General features: G+C 42.1%; 3 protein-coding genes across 3 annotated transcripts; 2 read left to right on the forward strand and 1 right to left on the reverse strand.

Annotated features, from left to right (window-relative positions):
- The first annotated feature begins 521 nt into the window (after window positions 1-521).
- On the forward strand, window positions 522-4164 carry LOC105899272 (tripartite motif-containing protein 16-like). The gene is made up of 5 exons (XM_031570503.1): window positions 522-980; window positions 1968-2201; window positions 2590-2761; window positions 3220-3636; window positions 4145-4164. The coding sequence occupies exons 1-5, from the start codon at window positions 522-524 to the stop codon at window positions 4162-4164; spliced, it is 1302 nt and encodes a 433-aa protein (XP_031426363.1).
- A 3236-nt stretch (window positions 4165-7400) lies between these two features.
- On the reverse strand, window positions 7401-9115 carry amn (amnion associated transmembrane protein). The gene has a single exon (XM_012826433.3). It carries the CDS (start codon window positions 9109-9111, stop codon window positions 7594-7596), a length of 1518 nt encoding a protein of 505 aa, XP_012681887.3. The 5' UTR covers window positions 9112-9115; the 3' UTR covers window positions 7401-7593.
- Window positions 9116-9936: 821 nt separating this feature from the next.
- zgc:112148 (uncharacterized protein LOC550424 homolog) lies at window positions 9937-13762 on the forward strand. The gene is made up of 7 exons (XM_012826432.3): window positions 9937-10077; window positions 10421-10494; window positions 11480-11624; window positions 11878-11967; window positions 12218-12343; window positions 12504-12632; window positions 12761-13762. Exons 1-7 carry the CDS (start codon window positions 10066-10068, stop codon window positions 12785-12787), a joined length of 603 nt encoding a protein of 200 aa, XP_012681886.1. The 5' UTR covers window positions 9937-10065; the 3' UTR covers window positions 12788-13762.
- The last annotated feature ends 2653 nt before the right edge of the window (window positions 13763-16415 follow it).

Raw genomic sequence — 16415 nt, forward strand, 5'->3', positions numbered from 1 at the left:
ACTCTCCACTTCTTCTTTGCACTATTGTTGTGTAACATTTCACAGCTACTGTATATAGCCATTCCGCCTTGTATATATTTTTTAAACTTCTTAGACCGTTGCACTGTTGCACTGTTTGTTTTGTATTGTGTTGTAATGTATATTTTGTGTAAGCACATTGAGAGCCACTCTACCAAGTCAAATTCCTTGTTTGTGCAAACTCACTTGGCCAATAAAACTTGATTCTGATTCTGATTCTGATTCTGAGGAGTCATAGTAGGGAGGGACAGGCTGCCCTCAGGCAGGGCAGGGCCAGGGTTCTTCATGTTGCACTGCTGCCAGTGTGAGCGCTGGATTCCAGGCATAATCTTTCATAAAGTGGAACTACAGCTGGAGAGGCAAGAGAGACACCACAGCCATCACAGCATGGACGATGGAGAGAGGAATGCAACACTGGACAGCAAAAGCACTCTAAAAAAAAGGAAATGGGAGTTAATTTAAACAGTGCTGGTAAGGACTGTATAGTTCAGAGGGGTGAATGTATGAGTCAAGGAGACCAATGCAGGGGGAATAAGGAGAGTGCTAACGCTGGCAGTGGTAAGAGAACTAACAGTGCTGACCAGCTAGACTGTAACGGTGGTGACATAACGGTGGTGACGTCTGGCAAGACCCTGAAGCATGGCGCACAAGATCTGCACACAGACAATGTGCTGTGTGACTCCTGTATTGATAGCCCCTGCAGGGCAGAGAAGTCGTGCCTTACCTGTCTGGTGTCGTACTGTGAGGCCCAGCTACGGCCTCACCTGCAGAACCAGCGATTCAAGAGCCACCACCTGGTGGAACCGCAGCTGGACTCGGAGATGCGCTGCTCTTTGGAACACAAGCTGCCGCTGGAGCTGTACTGCCGCACGGACGGCTGCTGCCTCTGCCACGCCTGCAGGGACCAGGGCCACCAGGAGCACCACACCGAGCCTGTAGGGGAGGCCCGGAGACTGGCTGAGGTACCGGGTATCCGGGGAGCCACATCCATATGGGAACATAAGCACACAGATCCATAAAGGAACATATGCACAGGAACACATGAAACATAAATGCACTTGTGAATACATGGATTGCAGCCTTATTTTCATATAAATGTTTTTTCTTAACTGCTGTAATGTATTTATATTTCAAATGTATTAGATTTCTCAAATATAAACAATGTCTTGTGAAGACATATGGAGGACATATCAGGACAGGAACATATGATGTCCTTGATGTTGCCAATAACACAATGCACGTCTTTCTGTATTCTGTATATTACAGAGACCAAATTATTAGAGACCAAATACAGGCTTGTTTCAATTACATGGGAAATTGCAAGCACTTATTTATTCCACTTTTTCTTGACCACATCTGCAGAGGCCAGAGAACGTTTAGATTACATTTTTTTTTAAATCCTCAGTTGTGGTATAAAAGTAATCCCTTGTGTAGTAGGAGATAAGTGATCGTATAACAAAATAGATGGTGGGAACATATTTGTCATGGAGGGCAGCAACAAAGGAATTTGTTGGCTTTTAGAAAAATAAATATTTGTGTGTGTGTGTGTGTGTGTGTGTGGGTGTGTATGTGTGTCATTTAAAGGCAGAGCTGCAGAGGAACAAGAGGGAAATGAATAAAACAGTCTTCACAGCAGAGGATGCCATCACCAGTCTGCAACACAATACCAGCTCAGCAGAGGTGTGGGGGCACATCCCCCATTAGCATTCAGGGGGAGCATACACAAGCTAGAGCTAACTAATGTAATACCAGCATCCTTCACGCACAGAGACGCTGCACAAATAAACTTTGGGGTTGACTTGGTATGGCCCAGCCACTTGTAACGTACAATATGTCATCATCAGTGCGGCCCAACTTGTCAGGAAGTATACATTATACATAATATATTTATTCATTCATTTATTTATTACATATACTGAATCTATATGGTGTGGAACCTGTCCTTGCAGAGCTCAGTGATAGACCTGCAGATTACATTGGAGAAGCAGTTCACCAAACTTCATGCAGCTGTTGAGAGGGCCAGAGAGGAGGTGTGGGAGGTGCTGGAGGGGGAACTCAAGCGGGCAGTGTGCCAGGCAGAGGGCATCGAGGCTCACCTGCAGGAGAAGATATGCCATCTGAAGAAGGCCCTCGTCCTGGGGGGGAGATTCAGCAACAACACAAATGATGTGGACTTCATGCAGGTCGGTGGAATTTATTATGACATGAAAATGACTTTTTGTTTCCCCTACTTTGTTATAATGTGAATCGATCAGGAACTGTGAGAGGAACCAGTCTAGACTACACATAACAGTAGCATGAAGATGGGAAATCAATGCAGTACGTGACTAGACAAAGCTCATCTTATCTTTATGCCTGTCTGTATGCGCCAAAGTCAGTTATCTAATGTTTAGTCATCTTACATTGTTATGAGAACAACAAAGTCAACCTTTGACATAGACTATTCATCTCTTGTACCAGAGAGACATTACCCTGTCATTTAACCTGTGTTTTTGTGGATACAGAATGTGGCCATAGTGGTTTGTTTGATGTTTATTCTCTTGGGTTGAGCTGTTTACCTTAACCCTACAGGAGTACTGTGAGTGGCTGAGAGGCTCAGTGGACACTGATTTGCCTGGAGTTTACATCAGCCTTCCAGACCGTCTCATCACCTTCAGGCAGACCTTATCAGACACCACTCAGGAGCTGTGTGAGCAGCTGCTGGCCTCCTACAGACGACAACTCACTGACCCATGCCAAAGAGGTGAGTGAGGCAGCAGGTGGGCAGCATCTGGCCAGTCAAACAAAAATCAGATTGATCAAATAGTCCTTCAGCATACTTCATCACGTGTGATTATTGTTGCTGTCAACAATCGAGTTGTGGCATGTTTTATTTCCATGTCGAGCTGTGCTTTTGCAGTACGAATGACTCGATGTCTGTTGCAGAGGAACTGGGCATTAATACCGCAATCCAATCCCCACTCTCAGACCTCAGGGGCCATGATGAACCTGGGCCTGTGACTCACAGTGACTTTCTGAGAAACTCTTTTGAAACCATTTCAAATACTCAAATATTGTACGGAGAGTGTATGGATAATTATTAGTGTATAGGGTTGTAATAATTTAATAATAACACTAATTAAAAAAACAATAGAACTGACTACTACATATTCTTCATATCTGGAGTCACCAACTCACCAAGTCCTTGTATGCTTCGCACAGATGCGACCAGTCTAACATTCAATGTTGACTCAGCGCACCAGTTCCTAAGGCTGACGGTGGGGAATAGGAGAATGACCAACACCACTCCCTGGCAGCACTGCTACCCTGAGCACCCGGAGCGCTTTGAGCACTGGCGCCAGGCCTTTGCCTGTGAGAGCCCCTTTCTAGGCCGCCATTACTTTGAGGTGGATCTGAGTGGTGAGGGAGCGTACATGGGCCTCACCTGCAAAAGTATCAAGCGGAAGAGCGTGGAGTACAGCAGCTGCATCACAGGCAACACCTTCTCCTGGAGCCTTGGGCGAAGCAGCCACAGACTCTCCTGCTGGCATGCAGGGGAGGAGCGCTGCCTGCAGGGAGAGCCCCTGAACCGAGTGGGGGTGTATGTTGATTATCAGGCTGGTGTTGTAGCCTTTTATGGTGTGACTGGGACTATGACACTGTTGCATGAACAGGGGCGGACTGGCCATCGGGGATACCGGGGAAATCCCCGGTGGGCCGACGGGGTTCGTGCCGGTCCAATATTTTCACGTCAATCTAAATTGGGGGCGTGGCAGTGGCGGTTAGTGATCCACCCTAACAACTTCACAGTTTCAAGGCAGAATATGTGCGCAGGGGTAGGGGGCGTGGCGGCGATTACAAACATGAAAAAAAATTGCGCCACTGCTCCCGGGCCACTTTTTTTCCCCAGTCCGCCCCTGGGTGGCATACTGGGTTTGGTACGGCTTGATTTCTTGCTGCTTTAGAAGGAGTTCCCCATTCAGTCCTAGAGAGCACTTTGGGGTCCTTTTCACAAATCCCCCTCCTTTTCAACATTCATTATCATTCTTCAATAGCCTTCTCTTTCGCCAGGGTGGGTAACAGCAGAAATAAGCTACAGTCCGAAGAGTGATGAAGTGCAAATAACTGTGCTATGTTACTTTCCCAGTGGTGGACGAAGTACACTAACAACGTACTTTAGTGAAATAGATACCTTGTGTAAAATATTACTCCAGTAAAAGTGGAAGTATGCACTTTGAATTTCCACTTAAGTAGAAGTATAAAAGTATTTGCCTTCATATATACTTAAGTATTAAAAGTAAAAGTACCTTGATGAATTATGGTTCTAATGGCCTTTTATCATTTTCACATCGAAGCTTCTGCTCAATCAACTCATATATACGATGAAAATACTCATGCCACTCTTTAAATAGTGTCTTACATTTGTCTATTAAAAAGAGTATAAGCACAAAACATTGAAAGCTATCTATTGCCATTAGGTAAGACCAAGTGGTTATGAAATAACAGCACTAGAGAACAATTATTTCATTTTACATTTATTTGTAACTTAGTTGCACATTTAATTATAAAAAAAATGTGGAGTAAAACATAAGCTCCTTTATTATATCATATCTGTATGTCTGTGTTACCCTTAAACTCATAAATCCTGATTTATGTTTCAAAGTATGATAAATACCTTTACAGGAACTAGTTCCACAAAATCAGAGAATGTGGTGTTATACTAGTTTGTGCTGAAGACCAGTGATAGTAGTGATGTTCCCTACACAACCCTAGGTACAAACACAGACGAAAGTCAAAACAAAACACTCTATCTTGCGTCGCAAGGTGGTCCTTGACATCAGAGAGGCATTGGGCTGAAGATCTTGCAAGAGATCTTGAAATGATGGCTGCTCCACCACACTAAACGGCTGGAGACTCTGGATTAAATATGCTATTAAGTACCGTTTTACTGGATATTGTATTGTGCTTAGGCAGGCAAAGACACTTAAAATAAAATGAGCCCTTCTTCCTTTCTTCCAATTCAAAAAGTTCGCCCAAATAAGGCCAAGGGTGTTCAGGCAACACAGGTTTCGCTTTGGTAAAAAGGAACGAGAGGTTTTACTAAATGTAATGGAGTCAATTTGAAATGTAGTGGAGTCAAAGTATAAAGTCTCACCAAATAGAAAGACTTGAGTAAAGTACAGATATATCTATATGTTACTTAAGTACAGGAACGAATTACATCTACTTCGTTACTGTCCACCACTGTACTTTCCATATAATAAACCTGTATCACCGACAGCTGGCGTGAAGCTTGACGCTGGACTGCAACTACTGTTTGTGCATCAAAAGACAACCCTCTCGCCTGCTCCTTTTTCTGAGCGGAAATGTTATCACTACGCAATGATTCCCCCTGGTGGTTACCGATGGGACTGAAGTTGTAAAAGGTCGAGCTTCCGTGTGGACATAAGCTTATTTTGCTACGGATTTATCGTAAATGTCTTAACACGTTCTTATACATGGGTACATCTTAACAGTAAATTCTAAAGTTACTGACCGATAAAACGCTGGACAGCGCCCGGGGTTCGATCCCCCTTTCGGGGGAGGTTTGCGGGGATCTCTGAAAGAGAGAATTCTGCATTGAAGTAACCCCTGAGCTAAACCAGCGCATTTACAGCCTGAGGTATGTGCATATATAACATAAATGTCAACTAGGGGGCGCTGATGAGTAGATTTAAGACGGCCTGGGTTTTAACCGATAAAACGCTGGACAGCGCCCGGGGTTCGATGCCCCTTTCGAGGGAGGTTGGCGGGGATCTCTGAAGGAGAGAATTCTGCATTGAAGTAACCCCTGAGCTAAACCAGCGCGTTTACAGCCTCAGGTATGTGCGTATATAACATAGACGTAAGCTAGAGGGCGCTGATGAGTAAAATGGCATGGGTTTTAAAGGAAGATTATCTTGTAGCTCTGTATAGGTGACCAAGGGTATCCTTACCCAAAACGATTTTCATTTTTTAATTAACAATATTTTATTTCGTTTTTAATGACTCCTCAAGGCACCTTAATGACATTGTAAGTGCATGTTTCAATCATTTAGGAATGGAGATGTAGTCTAAAACACGATTGATTATGCAATATATCATAAATATATATATATACATACATGCATATATATAGCAGTGTATATCATGAAATAAAAAGCAGGAATTCATACATTTTATGAGATTTTAAGATTTTAACAGTGTTGTTTTATGTGTATCTGTGAATTTGTGGGTCTGGTTGAGTGTGCGTGTGTGAGTGTTTTTTTCTTTCCTCCGTGTGTCTTCCAAGTTACTAAGCGATAAAACACTGGACAGCGCCCGGGGTTCGATCCCCCTTTCGAGGGAGGTTTGCGGGGATCTCTGAAGGAGAGAATTCTGCATTGAAGTAACCCCTGAGCTAAACCAGCGCGTTTACAGCCTCAGGTCTGTGCGTATATAACATAGACGTAAGCTAGAGGGCGCTGTTGAGTAGATTGAAGACGGCCTGGGTTTTAACCGATAAAACGCTGGACAGCGCCCGGGGTTCGATCCCCCTTTCGAGGGAGGTTTGCGGGGATCTCTGAAGGAGAGAATTCTGCATTGAAGTAACCCCTGAGCTAAACCAGCGCGTTTACAGCCTCAGGTCTGTGCGTATATAACATAGATGTAACCTAGAGGGCGCTGATGAGTAAAATGGCATGGGTTTTAAAGGAAGATTATCTTGTAACTCTGTATGGGTGACCAAGGGTATCCTTACCCAAAACGATTTTCATTTTTTAATTAACAATATTTTATTTCGTTTTTAATGACTCCTCAAGGCACCTTAATGACATTGTAAGTGCATGTTTCAATCATTTAGGAATGGAGATGTAGTCTAAAACACGATTGATTATGCAATATATCATATATATATATATATACATACATGCATATATAGCAGTGTATATCATGAAATAAAAAGCAGGAATTCATACATTTTATGAGATTTTAAGATTTTAACAGTGTTGTTTTATGTGTATCTGTGAATTTGTGGGTCTGGTTGAGTGTGCGTGTGTGAGTGTTTTTTTCTTTCCTCCGTGTGTCTTCCAAGTTACTAAGCGAGAAAACACTGGACAGCGCCCAGGGTTCGATCCCCCTTGCAAAGGAGATCTGTATTACTTGGAACACAGAAGTAACCCTGAGCAAACCAGCATGGTAACTGCGCCAGATCTTTGAGTGTATCATATAGATGTACCTAGCATGAATACAGTTCACAGTTCGTGGAGCCACTTTATCCAGCCTTCTGGCTCTCATAGAAGGACAACGGGATTTGTCTCCTGAGCCTAGTTAAGCACTGATTCATTTGTTAAGTTTAGATGCAGTAAGGCATGTTGGTCAAAAATGAGAAATCACAAATCGCCTAGTTCTTTTTCAAATGTTTTAATATTTTTTTATGTCCACAATAAAGAATATTTTACATACTAATCAGTAGATTATACATTTTCTTTCATGAAAGACCATTTTTTTGGGTTCAAACAATAATTATTGTATTAAAAATGTACTTTCTGATCATATTTGTTAGAAGGGTGACTGAGAATTCTGCAGGGCTCTGGTGATTTATGCATTAAAGTCAGTCTCGTCATAAGCAGGGTTGACAAAGTGAACTCCTGTTTGAGTCATTGAGATGGAGTTTACACTCTCCCCATACAGCCCTGGCTCAGAGGGCATGAGTGTGTTCTTGTCGAACATGGGGTTATCGAAGCCGTGGTCAAGTGGGCTGTCCAGGTCACCCACCTCACTGCTCTTCCTCCAGCTTATGGAGGGCATGGCTGGCAGACTGGGAAGAGAAATGGTCCCACGGCGGTGTAGAAACACCCCCGCACCCACCAGGAATACCACCACCAGCAGAACGGCAAACACCACCCCCACCACCAAACCTGCCCCCGCACCACCTGCATTGCCAGACGACAGCTCTACATCCGCCCCCTCGATGCCCAGATCGCCACTGTTAGAGCGGGCATCTGAGATGATGTCTTTGGCTGCTGCCTCCGCCAGCCGGCTGGTCTGCTCCCCATTCTCTTCCACCAGCAGCACTTGGATCTTTGGCTGTGACGTGCGGAGAACGAAACCCAACAGCCTCTGCTCTTCCCGCACCTTAGAGAGGCCAAGCCTGACGGAGCGATAGGTGGGCTTGTTTAGGATGAGGTGCAGCAGGCGCTGGCGGTACGACTCCAGGTTAAAAGCCCCGGAGACATGCAGGGAGACGATGGCACCACACACGTCGCAGCAGTGGCCCGCCGGGAGAAGGGGCCTCTGGCAGGCTAACTCGGGGCATGTGATGCTGGCACAGATCCGCTCGTGATTGGCTGCGTTCCCACACTCACAACCCGTTGCGTCGTTGCAGCTAGGAGGCGTGACAACCGGCGAGGAGGAGCCGTGGAACTGCAGCTTGCCCGAGCGAGAGGTCAGGTACTGGGAGAAGGATGAGCCGCTGCTGAACTTCTGCCCCTGGATGGAGACGCTCCTCACAGGAACCGCCTGCTGGCTGGAGGAGACGTCCACCCGGAATGAGGAGGCAGGGCGGAAGACCACGTCGTCCTGCAGGCATGGCACGCTCTCCTCGTGCACGGAGAACAGGAAGCGGCCGGCCTGGAGGTCATCCCAGGTGGCTGCTGCCTTCCAGAGCTCTGGGTTGAACCATCTCAGGCTCTCAGAGTCCTTGAACCTAGCCGTCACTCCCCCTCCGCAGCCTGGGTCGCTGCCGTCGGACAACACAAAAGCGGCTCCTGAGGCCAGGATCAGTTCCCCGTCCACTGGCAGCCTCATCTCAAGCACCGAGTGCACAGTCTCCACATACACAGACACTCTTCTCTCCGCTGCAAAGAACACTCTATCAGCCCCACATGGAACGGAGCCCTTATCCCAGTTTGTAGCATTTCCATAGTTGGTATCTGGGATCCACTGCTTGTAGAGAGCAGATGCAGGGCTGAGGAGACCGAGCCAGATGAGAGCAACTGCCTGGAAGGTCATCTTAACTGGTTGTGAGTGAGAGGAAACGGCAAAGTGAACTTTGTCTTGGTGCAGTGGCATGACTGTCACATGAGAGGAAGGTTGCAGGTCATAGAAGTTGTTCATTGTCAGCCCTAAAATTTGTAAAATATTGACTGCCTCCAACCAATCCCAGCAGCAAATGGATTAAATAATATGATTACCATCTGGACAGAATTGTGTATGTAACATCAATAATACTGCTCTGAAGGTATAAAGAAAATCTAGTGTAGGTATAGGAAAGAGTTAGTGAGCTTATGGCATCATACTGAAGGCCAATGGGAAAATATTAGACTTTTGGTAAAGATATCATGTAGCTTTTCACATAAGACAGACAGTCAGCGAAAAAAGGGGGTAGTTGTCTGTTTAGAGTTCTGAGAACATTACTGGAATACACGCTTTTTAAAAGCAAATAAAATTTCCAGATCTCTCCAGAGCCATTGGAGCTGTTTAGGTAGTTCAGAACAGTCTGGAAGGCTACTTTTGGGATATATATATATATATATATTAAAAAAATAATATATATATATATATTACTGTTTAATAAACAATTCCACACCACAAAAAATATATACTGTTCAAATACAGGTCATCCCAAGCACCGGTGAAAGAAAATTTCATTTATTTTATGGATGTTTAAAAAAAAAATGTCCTTCCTTAACAATCCCTTGATGAATAAACCCAGAAATATACATGCTACACAACTCAAATAGCCTACTTGATAGGTTGAAACTATATAGAGTGAATTTAAGGGTCGTTTTGGAGTGAATGAAGATACAGAGCCTAATTTACATTGACCTTTGATAAAGGTAATTATATAGATATTGTGTACACTTCCAATTCAAGGCACGAGAGTACCTTCATTTCTTTATATATGTAAAAAGACTGGCTCCGTGAAATAACATCATTGTGCATGGTTGCAACAGCAGGTGGCAGTAGGCTGCAGAATGATCTGGATCTCAAACATTCAAGGAACGCTGGGATTTTAACTGTGTTTACATACACGTCACCAGGAAGTTTCTTGCTTTCACTACAAGAGAAATGTTAAGACAGGTAAGCACGAGCGTTCCTCCCCTGTCTGAATGCGGTAGCCTAAGATGAAATCGTTAACTTCATATGTAATGTTTTTTGTCATGTTCTGGAATGTTTGTTCGGTTTGTTGCCTAAAATAGTCCAAAAAATCCAATAAATAAAACCAGCTCCACAACTTTAGCCTTGCGCTGCAATTTGTTCACAAGATTTTGTCAAATAAGCTACCGCCGTAGCCCCACCCGGTACTAGTGGAAAAGCTTTGCGGGTTTATTATAACTCGTACCGTTTTGGTGTAGAGACGAAAGGGTTAAGGAAGCACCTGCACACTGTGCTCGACTCACGTGTAAAATGTTTGTATCAAAAGGACTCTCTAGAGGGCGATGTGCCCCTTTTTCATGAAGATGAAAACGATGTCAGTCAGAGGAAATCTAAAATCAAGTGAGTACTGTTTTCCGAAGGCTCTTCTCATTCACACTTGCACCGTGGCACTCTTTGCTACACTCTTATTTTTATATATACCATGACAATTTAGAATTTACGTTTTTCACTCAGAGAGACAATACATATAAACTATACAAGGGTCTTACACCCCTTAGCATCCTAAATGGCCTTGCATTTATGTGTTAACTAAATGTATTTCAGTGGTCTGTAATGATCTTTTTTCAACAAACTATTTTATATTCTGTACATTGTAGCACCGTACAGGCAAAAGGCGCACTGTCTATTTACAACACTTTGGCCCACTCTGTTTTGGAAAACTGAACAAAAATAAATTACACTGTGTGGAAGTAGAAGAATGCTCTATGAAGGGCAGAGTATCATTAGCTGCAAAAGGCATCAGCCTAACAAAGATAGCAGTGTTGTAATTGACCACACTGCTAATGTGTATGTAGGGATTGAAAATGTCTAAACCATTTAAATATGCAAAAATGCGGTTTTAAAAAGGGATAGAATTTTGAACACAGTGTTTCATTCAGTAGAAAATGTTAGGTAAGTGCTTTTGTGATTTGTGTGCAGAGTTTTGAAAGCGCAATACTTATGTGTGAGAAAAAAAACTGCAGTCGACAGCCATTCAGGCTTCATGAGTTTATCAGTAAATCATCAACTGGAGTAACATTCTAAGTTGTGTTCATCCCTCCCAATGTGCTCCTCATGACCACTTCTGTGATGTACAGTACAAGGCCATACCACAAGCTCTCAGTCTTTTCCCTTTCCATCCCCTCATCATTTGCATTCAACCATTCAATACCAAAAGGGCTACTTTAGTGTGTAATACAAATGATACAGGGGTGTAAATGAGTTTCTGAATTCAGTCTGAGAGTTTTGTTATTTCAGGAGGGAATTTTAGGATGTTACAGAAGTGATTGGGCATTTATCTTTTGTGTTATGATAAATATATGACTGCAAATTCCTTCTAATTCAGGCACCCTCTGGCATCTTTTTTTCACCTTTTCTTCCGCACCATGGCCATTTTGGTTTATCTTCTGTGTGAGCTCTTAAGCGGTAGCTTCATAGTGTGCATGGTAACCATCATCCTCCTCCTGTCATGTGACTTCTGGACTGTCAAGGTGAGTGTCAAGGGCACTTTCAGGGTAAAATGTGTTTTTATATGCCACGCACACAACTAAGGTTGGCTGAGCTAGAGTAAAACCAATGTGGTCCAGACAATTTTATGAAAATTATTTGTTTTATGTATCCGAAATGTTTTACACTGGGAGGGTACATTTGTTGTTAATGTGGAAAGGGATAACATTTATTCAATATCAAGTAGTTTCTCTCAGGCTCTCTTTACCATCATCTCTTGCTTTGTTCCCTGCTCAGAATGTGACTGGCCGGTTGTTGGTGGGCCTAAGATGGTGGAACCAGGTAGATGAGGATGGCAAGAGCCAGTGGGTGTTTGAAGCTAGAAAGGTACAATATAATGTTCTGTAGTTATAACTTTTGACCTCAAGGACCTGGCTCTGTCTCATGTGTTACTCAAGGTATCTGTATCTGAGTACACAGTTTAGCATAGTTTCTTCTCCACTTTGAAATGTGCCTTGAGGCTTTCCAGAGATTGAGAGAGTTAAACTTAAGAAAAGGACAATAAACAATTTGTTTACAAGAGTATGTTTAGGCATTGTAATTGCATCTGTATAAAGCCACAATGTTTCTCTTATAGGAAACCAGTAGAAAGACCGTTTCAAATTCTGAATCAAGGATATTCTGGCTGGGTCTGATTGTGTGTCCAATCCTCTGGGTAATTTTTGTGTTCAGCACTGTCATCTCCTTCAGGATCAAGTGGTTGGTAAGCTTCCTTATTCCTTCCCATCAATAATTCCTTGAGTCAAACCAGAGGACAGTAGTGTCTGAATCAAAATGGCAAACACTTATTTAATAAGTGTGTATTGGTTTAAGGTCTTCTATTTTAACTCGGTTCTGACGGTTCTAATTCTTTTTGTATACAGGGAGTCGTAATCATGGGTGTGGCCTTACAGTGGGCCAATTTATATGGCTATGTGCGCTGTAAAGTGGGCGGTGGCACCAATCTGAGGTCTATGGCCACAAATTATCTAGGCCTCCAACTCTTCAAACAGGTAACTCTTCCTCTTCCCCAGGCCAGCCTTGGAACCTTTTTTTTTATGCTAACAGCTACTTCCTGCTCTGACTTAAATTCACATACCTCAGCTCTTCTCCACATAAGGCAACCATCTTATTTCCACAGGCAATGAATAAAACAGAGGGACCGTAGCTTGCCATGTACTGGAAGTGACTCATAAAGGACGAGGAGGAACTTTGCCCTCGGATCTATTATGGTATTGTGTCACAGTGTTGGACAAGGGACAGTTTTTTGTTTGACACTCCTTTAAGTTGATGTTATTGGTTACTTTAACAAGCTATTATCAACCAATCATGTTTTTTTTTAATTTTATGCAAAATCATTGATTTAGATATTCACTCGCCTGCTTAGTTCACCTGTTTGAAAGATTTAAATTAATTTCCTAACTTAGACACCAAGTGGTTTGTCATTTTCTATGTTCAGCCTTTTAATAAACCAGGAGGTCTCCTACCAGATATTTATGATTTTGACATGTGATGTGGCATACAATGAAGAACACTAAACACAACCCGACTTCTTTGACTCATTAAAAAAAAAGATTGTAAAGCCAATGCATGACTTCACTAACCTGGTTGAGAAAATATGGAGTGGAATGAGATAATCTGTAGAGTGTTTGTTTATTGTAGTGTAATCAACAAATGAAGTGATGCTTAAGTGATGCTCTAGAGACACTCACTGTGGGCACTTGGGCCAGGCAGGCCAAGAAGGCAATTATAAATCAGCTACGCTACGATTGTGTTGTATAAAAGTACATTACAAAACTTAACTTTTTAAACGAATGATTTATGATAATGTAGCACAAATATGTATACATTTAGTGAGTGTTATAATGTGAATATAAATAATTGTTTACATTTTCAGGCAGAGTTTGCTATAAATCTATCCATCAGCTTTTGGGAAAATAACAGGATTTATCCCACTGTTGTCTGTACATTACAACAATGTGGCTATTCTGAAGGAACAGTGAGAAGTACTCCCAGTACTCCTGGACATTGTTTAAATCTCAGTATGTTGTAACAGTTTTTGCATTCCTATGTTTACATTTTGAAAGGCTGTAAAATATAAACACATGCATGAAAATTCATGGAATAAATGGCATGCATAGAATGCGTCTGAACTGTTTTCTTTTCGTTACTTATGGTGCAATTTTAATGTTTCATGATTCCTTATCATCTTCAAATTAATTTATATGGATCCAGGATCATGTCATGTCAAGGATGGAGGGTTCTATAGGTTTTTGTTTGGCTTTCTGATAGATGTGTGTGTGTGTGTGTCTGTTTGTACTGTACATTGTTATGTATAGAGTCTGCTGTACTTTTAACTATTCAGTGTATTCATGTGTTTGAGTGTGTCCCTGCACTCCTTAACGGTCACAGCTCCTCAGATATTGCACTTCTGTTAAAAAAACCTTTTAGCATTCTATAGAGTGGGATGTGAACTCTTGTTGCCAATATCATTATGTTTGTGCTTATGAAGTGGAGGGCATGGATGATTATTTAGATATGATATTCCAGTAAATCCAGATAGAGAGATAATCTTGCCTCATAAAAGCTGAGTTTGACCCCTCACACTAAGTTTAAAGATGAACAGATGAGAGAGCAAGACTGAGGACTGGATTTCTGGCAGCAGTAGCTAAAAGTAAGTCTATGCGATCAATTCTCCATCCATGCTGTTACCTGAGGCACTAACAACTGTATTGTTCCTGGTCAAGGTAGAAACTTCAACTTCATTGTATCTTCATTAATGCGTGGATTAGCTGAGATCTAGACAGCTTTTTTAGTATTCACAGTTTGAAGACAAAACATCTTACTACTGCTTTAATATTTACATCATAAACAGATGCACTGTTACATTTATCATCCTTTTAATATTGTTCTTAACTTAACAATATTATTCTTAACTCTTAATTAATACATCATTTCATTTAAAAAAAAGTTTTTAGGAGCACATGAGTTCACTTTTATCAAAGACGTCTGTGAACATGCAGACTTTGAAGATCAATTACTTCAAACAAGAAAGAATCTGCTTTGAAAGTGTGTAGGCTTAATCCTTAGTTATAATACAACTGAAATGTTACAGGGTCAAACGTTGCTATAGTTCCACAAAGGGCTGGATGTACAAATTGTATCAGCTGAGCCTGGAGAAAGTATTTGGTGCCAGGGAAAGTCTCAGTTTCCCCTGAGAATGATTGGCAATGATAGGTTTGGGGGCAACACAGATTTGAGCAGGAATTAAACATAGAGACATTGGATTTACTCTGATGAATTTGGGGGGCCCCTATGGAATTCTTACAAAACAGGCATATCGTGACATCTTGACAGGGATAGCGGCCCTCGCTACTAGAGTTTTATTTTAATTCCTGGAAGAATGATAAGGTTGCTTCATTGTGTATTGGCATTACTGCTAATGTGCCAGGTGACTCGACCCGCAAGATAATTGAGAAGAAGAAGCTTTAAACATTCCACGATGGAATTCTTTCCAAGAAAAGACACAGTGAATGTACTAAAGGATATTTTCACACATGTACCACATGTTCTCAGCAAGAACACAATTTCAGAATCTGTGGGAGAATGTGAGGTGAGAGAGAAAGACGAGAAGGAGTCGGGAGAGAACAAATTTAAGAAAGCCATGAAAAGACACTTTTGACATGAACCTTTACAAACTCTGATGATGGAGATGACCTCAATCCATGAACCAAAAGTCATCTTTGCCAAGGATTCACTTCAGAAGACATCAATAAGTATTCACTTCAAAAGACATTCCTGGAGATAAGTGAAAGGGCAATTGAGACTAGGTGTAATGGAAAGAATCAACCGCAGCTGCTTTCAAGAATCACAAAAGGCCTTGATAACAACGTTCCCCAGATATTGATGGGAAAACCAGAGAGCATCACCAGCGCTATGAGGGCAGAATATGAGGCTCAGAGGGCAGGCTGTGCCTCTGATGCTCTTATGGCCACTGCAGATGACTTCAATAAGGAGTTCTGCTATTTACTGAAGGACCTGTTGAGCAGGAGAAGAGCCAAATGCAGAAAAAAAACAAAGGGACCCTTTCAGCAGGATGACCAAATTGCTGATGTCAAGAAGTTCAGAAAAGACCTTGTGAGGTAAATCAGTCGGGAGCTGTCCATGGCACTCTATGCTTTGCTCCAGATGACACTAGAATACCAGCAGGTGGAACTGCTCTCTAGTGTCATCATGGGTAGGGTTAACAAGACCATAAAGGCCCACCACAGTCAAGTCTAAATGCCAAAGAGAGTTTGGGAAATACTGGCCTTGTATGATCTGTCAGAACACCAAACATGTTTTGTCAAAACTGGGGAGGAATCATGAGTCACAAATATACAGTTATGGAAAAAGCAGGGACACTTTCCCGGAAGTAAAGTATGTTTTCTGAAAACCTTCAATAGTAGTAACTTTTCACTTACACACCACAAAGAATTGTACACAATTCTACACAAACAATGTATACATTCTTATTTTGTGTAGGGAAAAGGGATATTTTAAACTTGACATAAAAAAGGATGTATTAATGAAATACTACACATGTATGGGTTGCTAATACTGTTGATGAGTAAAACAGAATAATATATGACCCATGGCCCTTTAAAAAGATTTTCAATGTTTTTCAAATTTGTTTTAATATCTTGTCTCCTCTGGTATGTACAACATTACAAACACAATTGTGATTTACAAAAGATTATTAAACCTATTTGACTGTATGTTGTGATTTCTGGTGTGTCATGTGTACTTGCTCAGTG

The sequence above is a fragment of the Clupea harengus genome, chromosome 1 (genome assembly GCF_900700415.2).
Source record: "Clupea harengus chromosome 1, Ch_v2.0.2, whole genome shotgun sequence".
Lineage (NCBI taxonomy): Eukaryota > Metazoa > Chordata > Actinopteri > Clupeiformes > Clupeidae > Clupea > Clupea harengus.

Bases quoted from the DNA above. Each gene is read 5' to 3' on its own strand.
- LOC105899272 (XM_031570503.1), top strand. From the start codon at position 522: ATGAGTCAAGGAGACCAATGCAGGGGGAATAAGGAGAGTGCTAACGCT. The intron at 2,202-2,589 runs GTCGGTGGAATT...TTAACCCTACAG, and splicing joins ATGATGTGGACTTCATGCAG to GAGTACTGTGAGTGGCTGAG. The intron at 3,637-4,144 runs GTGTGACTGGGA...TTACTTTCCCAG, and splicing joins TGGTGTTGTAGCCTTTTATG to TGGTGGACGAAGTACACTAA.
- amn (XM_012826433.3), bottom strand. From the start codon at position 9,111: ATGAACAACTTCTATGACCTGCAACCTTCCTCTCATGTGACAGTCATG.
- zgc:112148 (XM_012826432.3), top strand. The intron at 10,495-11,479 runs GTGAGTACTGTT...CTTCTAATTCAG, and splicing joins CAGAGGAAATCTAAAATCAA to GCACCCTCTGGCATCTTTTT. The intron at 11,625-11,877 runs GTGAGTGTCAAG...TTCCCTGCTCAG, and splicing joins GTGACTTCTGGACTGTCAAG to AATGTGACTGGCCGGTTGTT.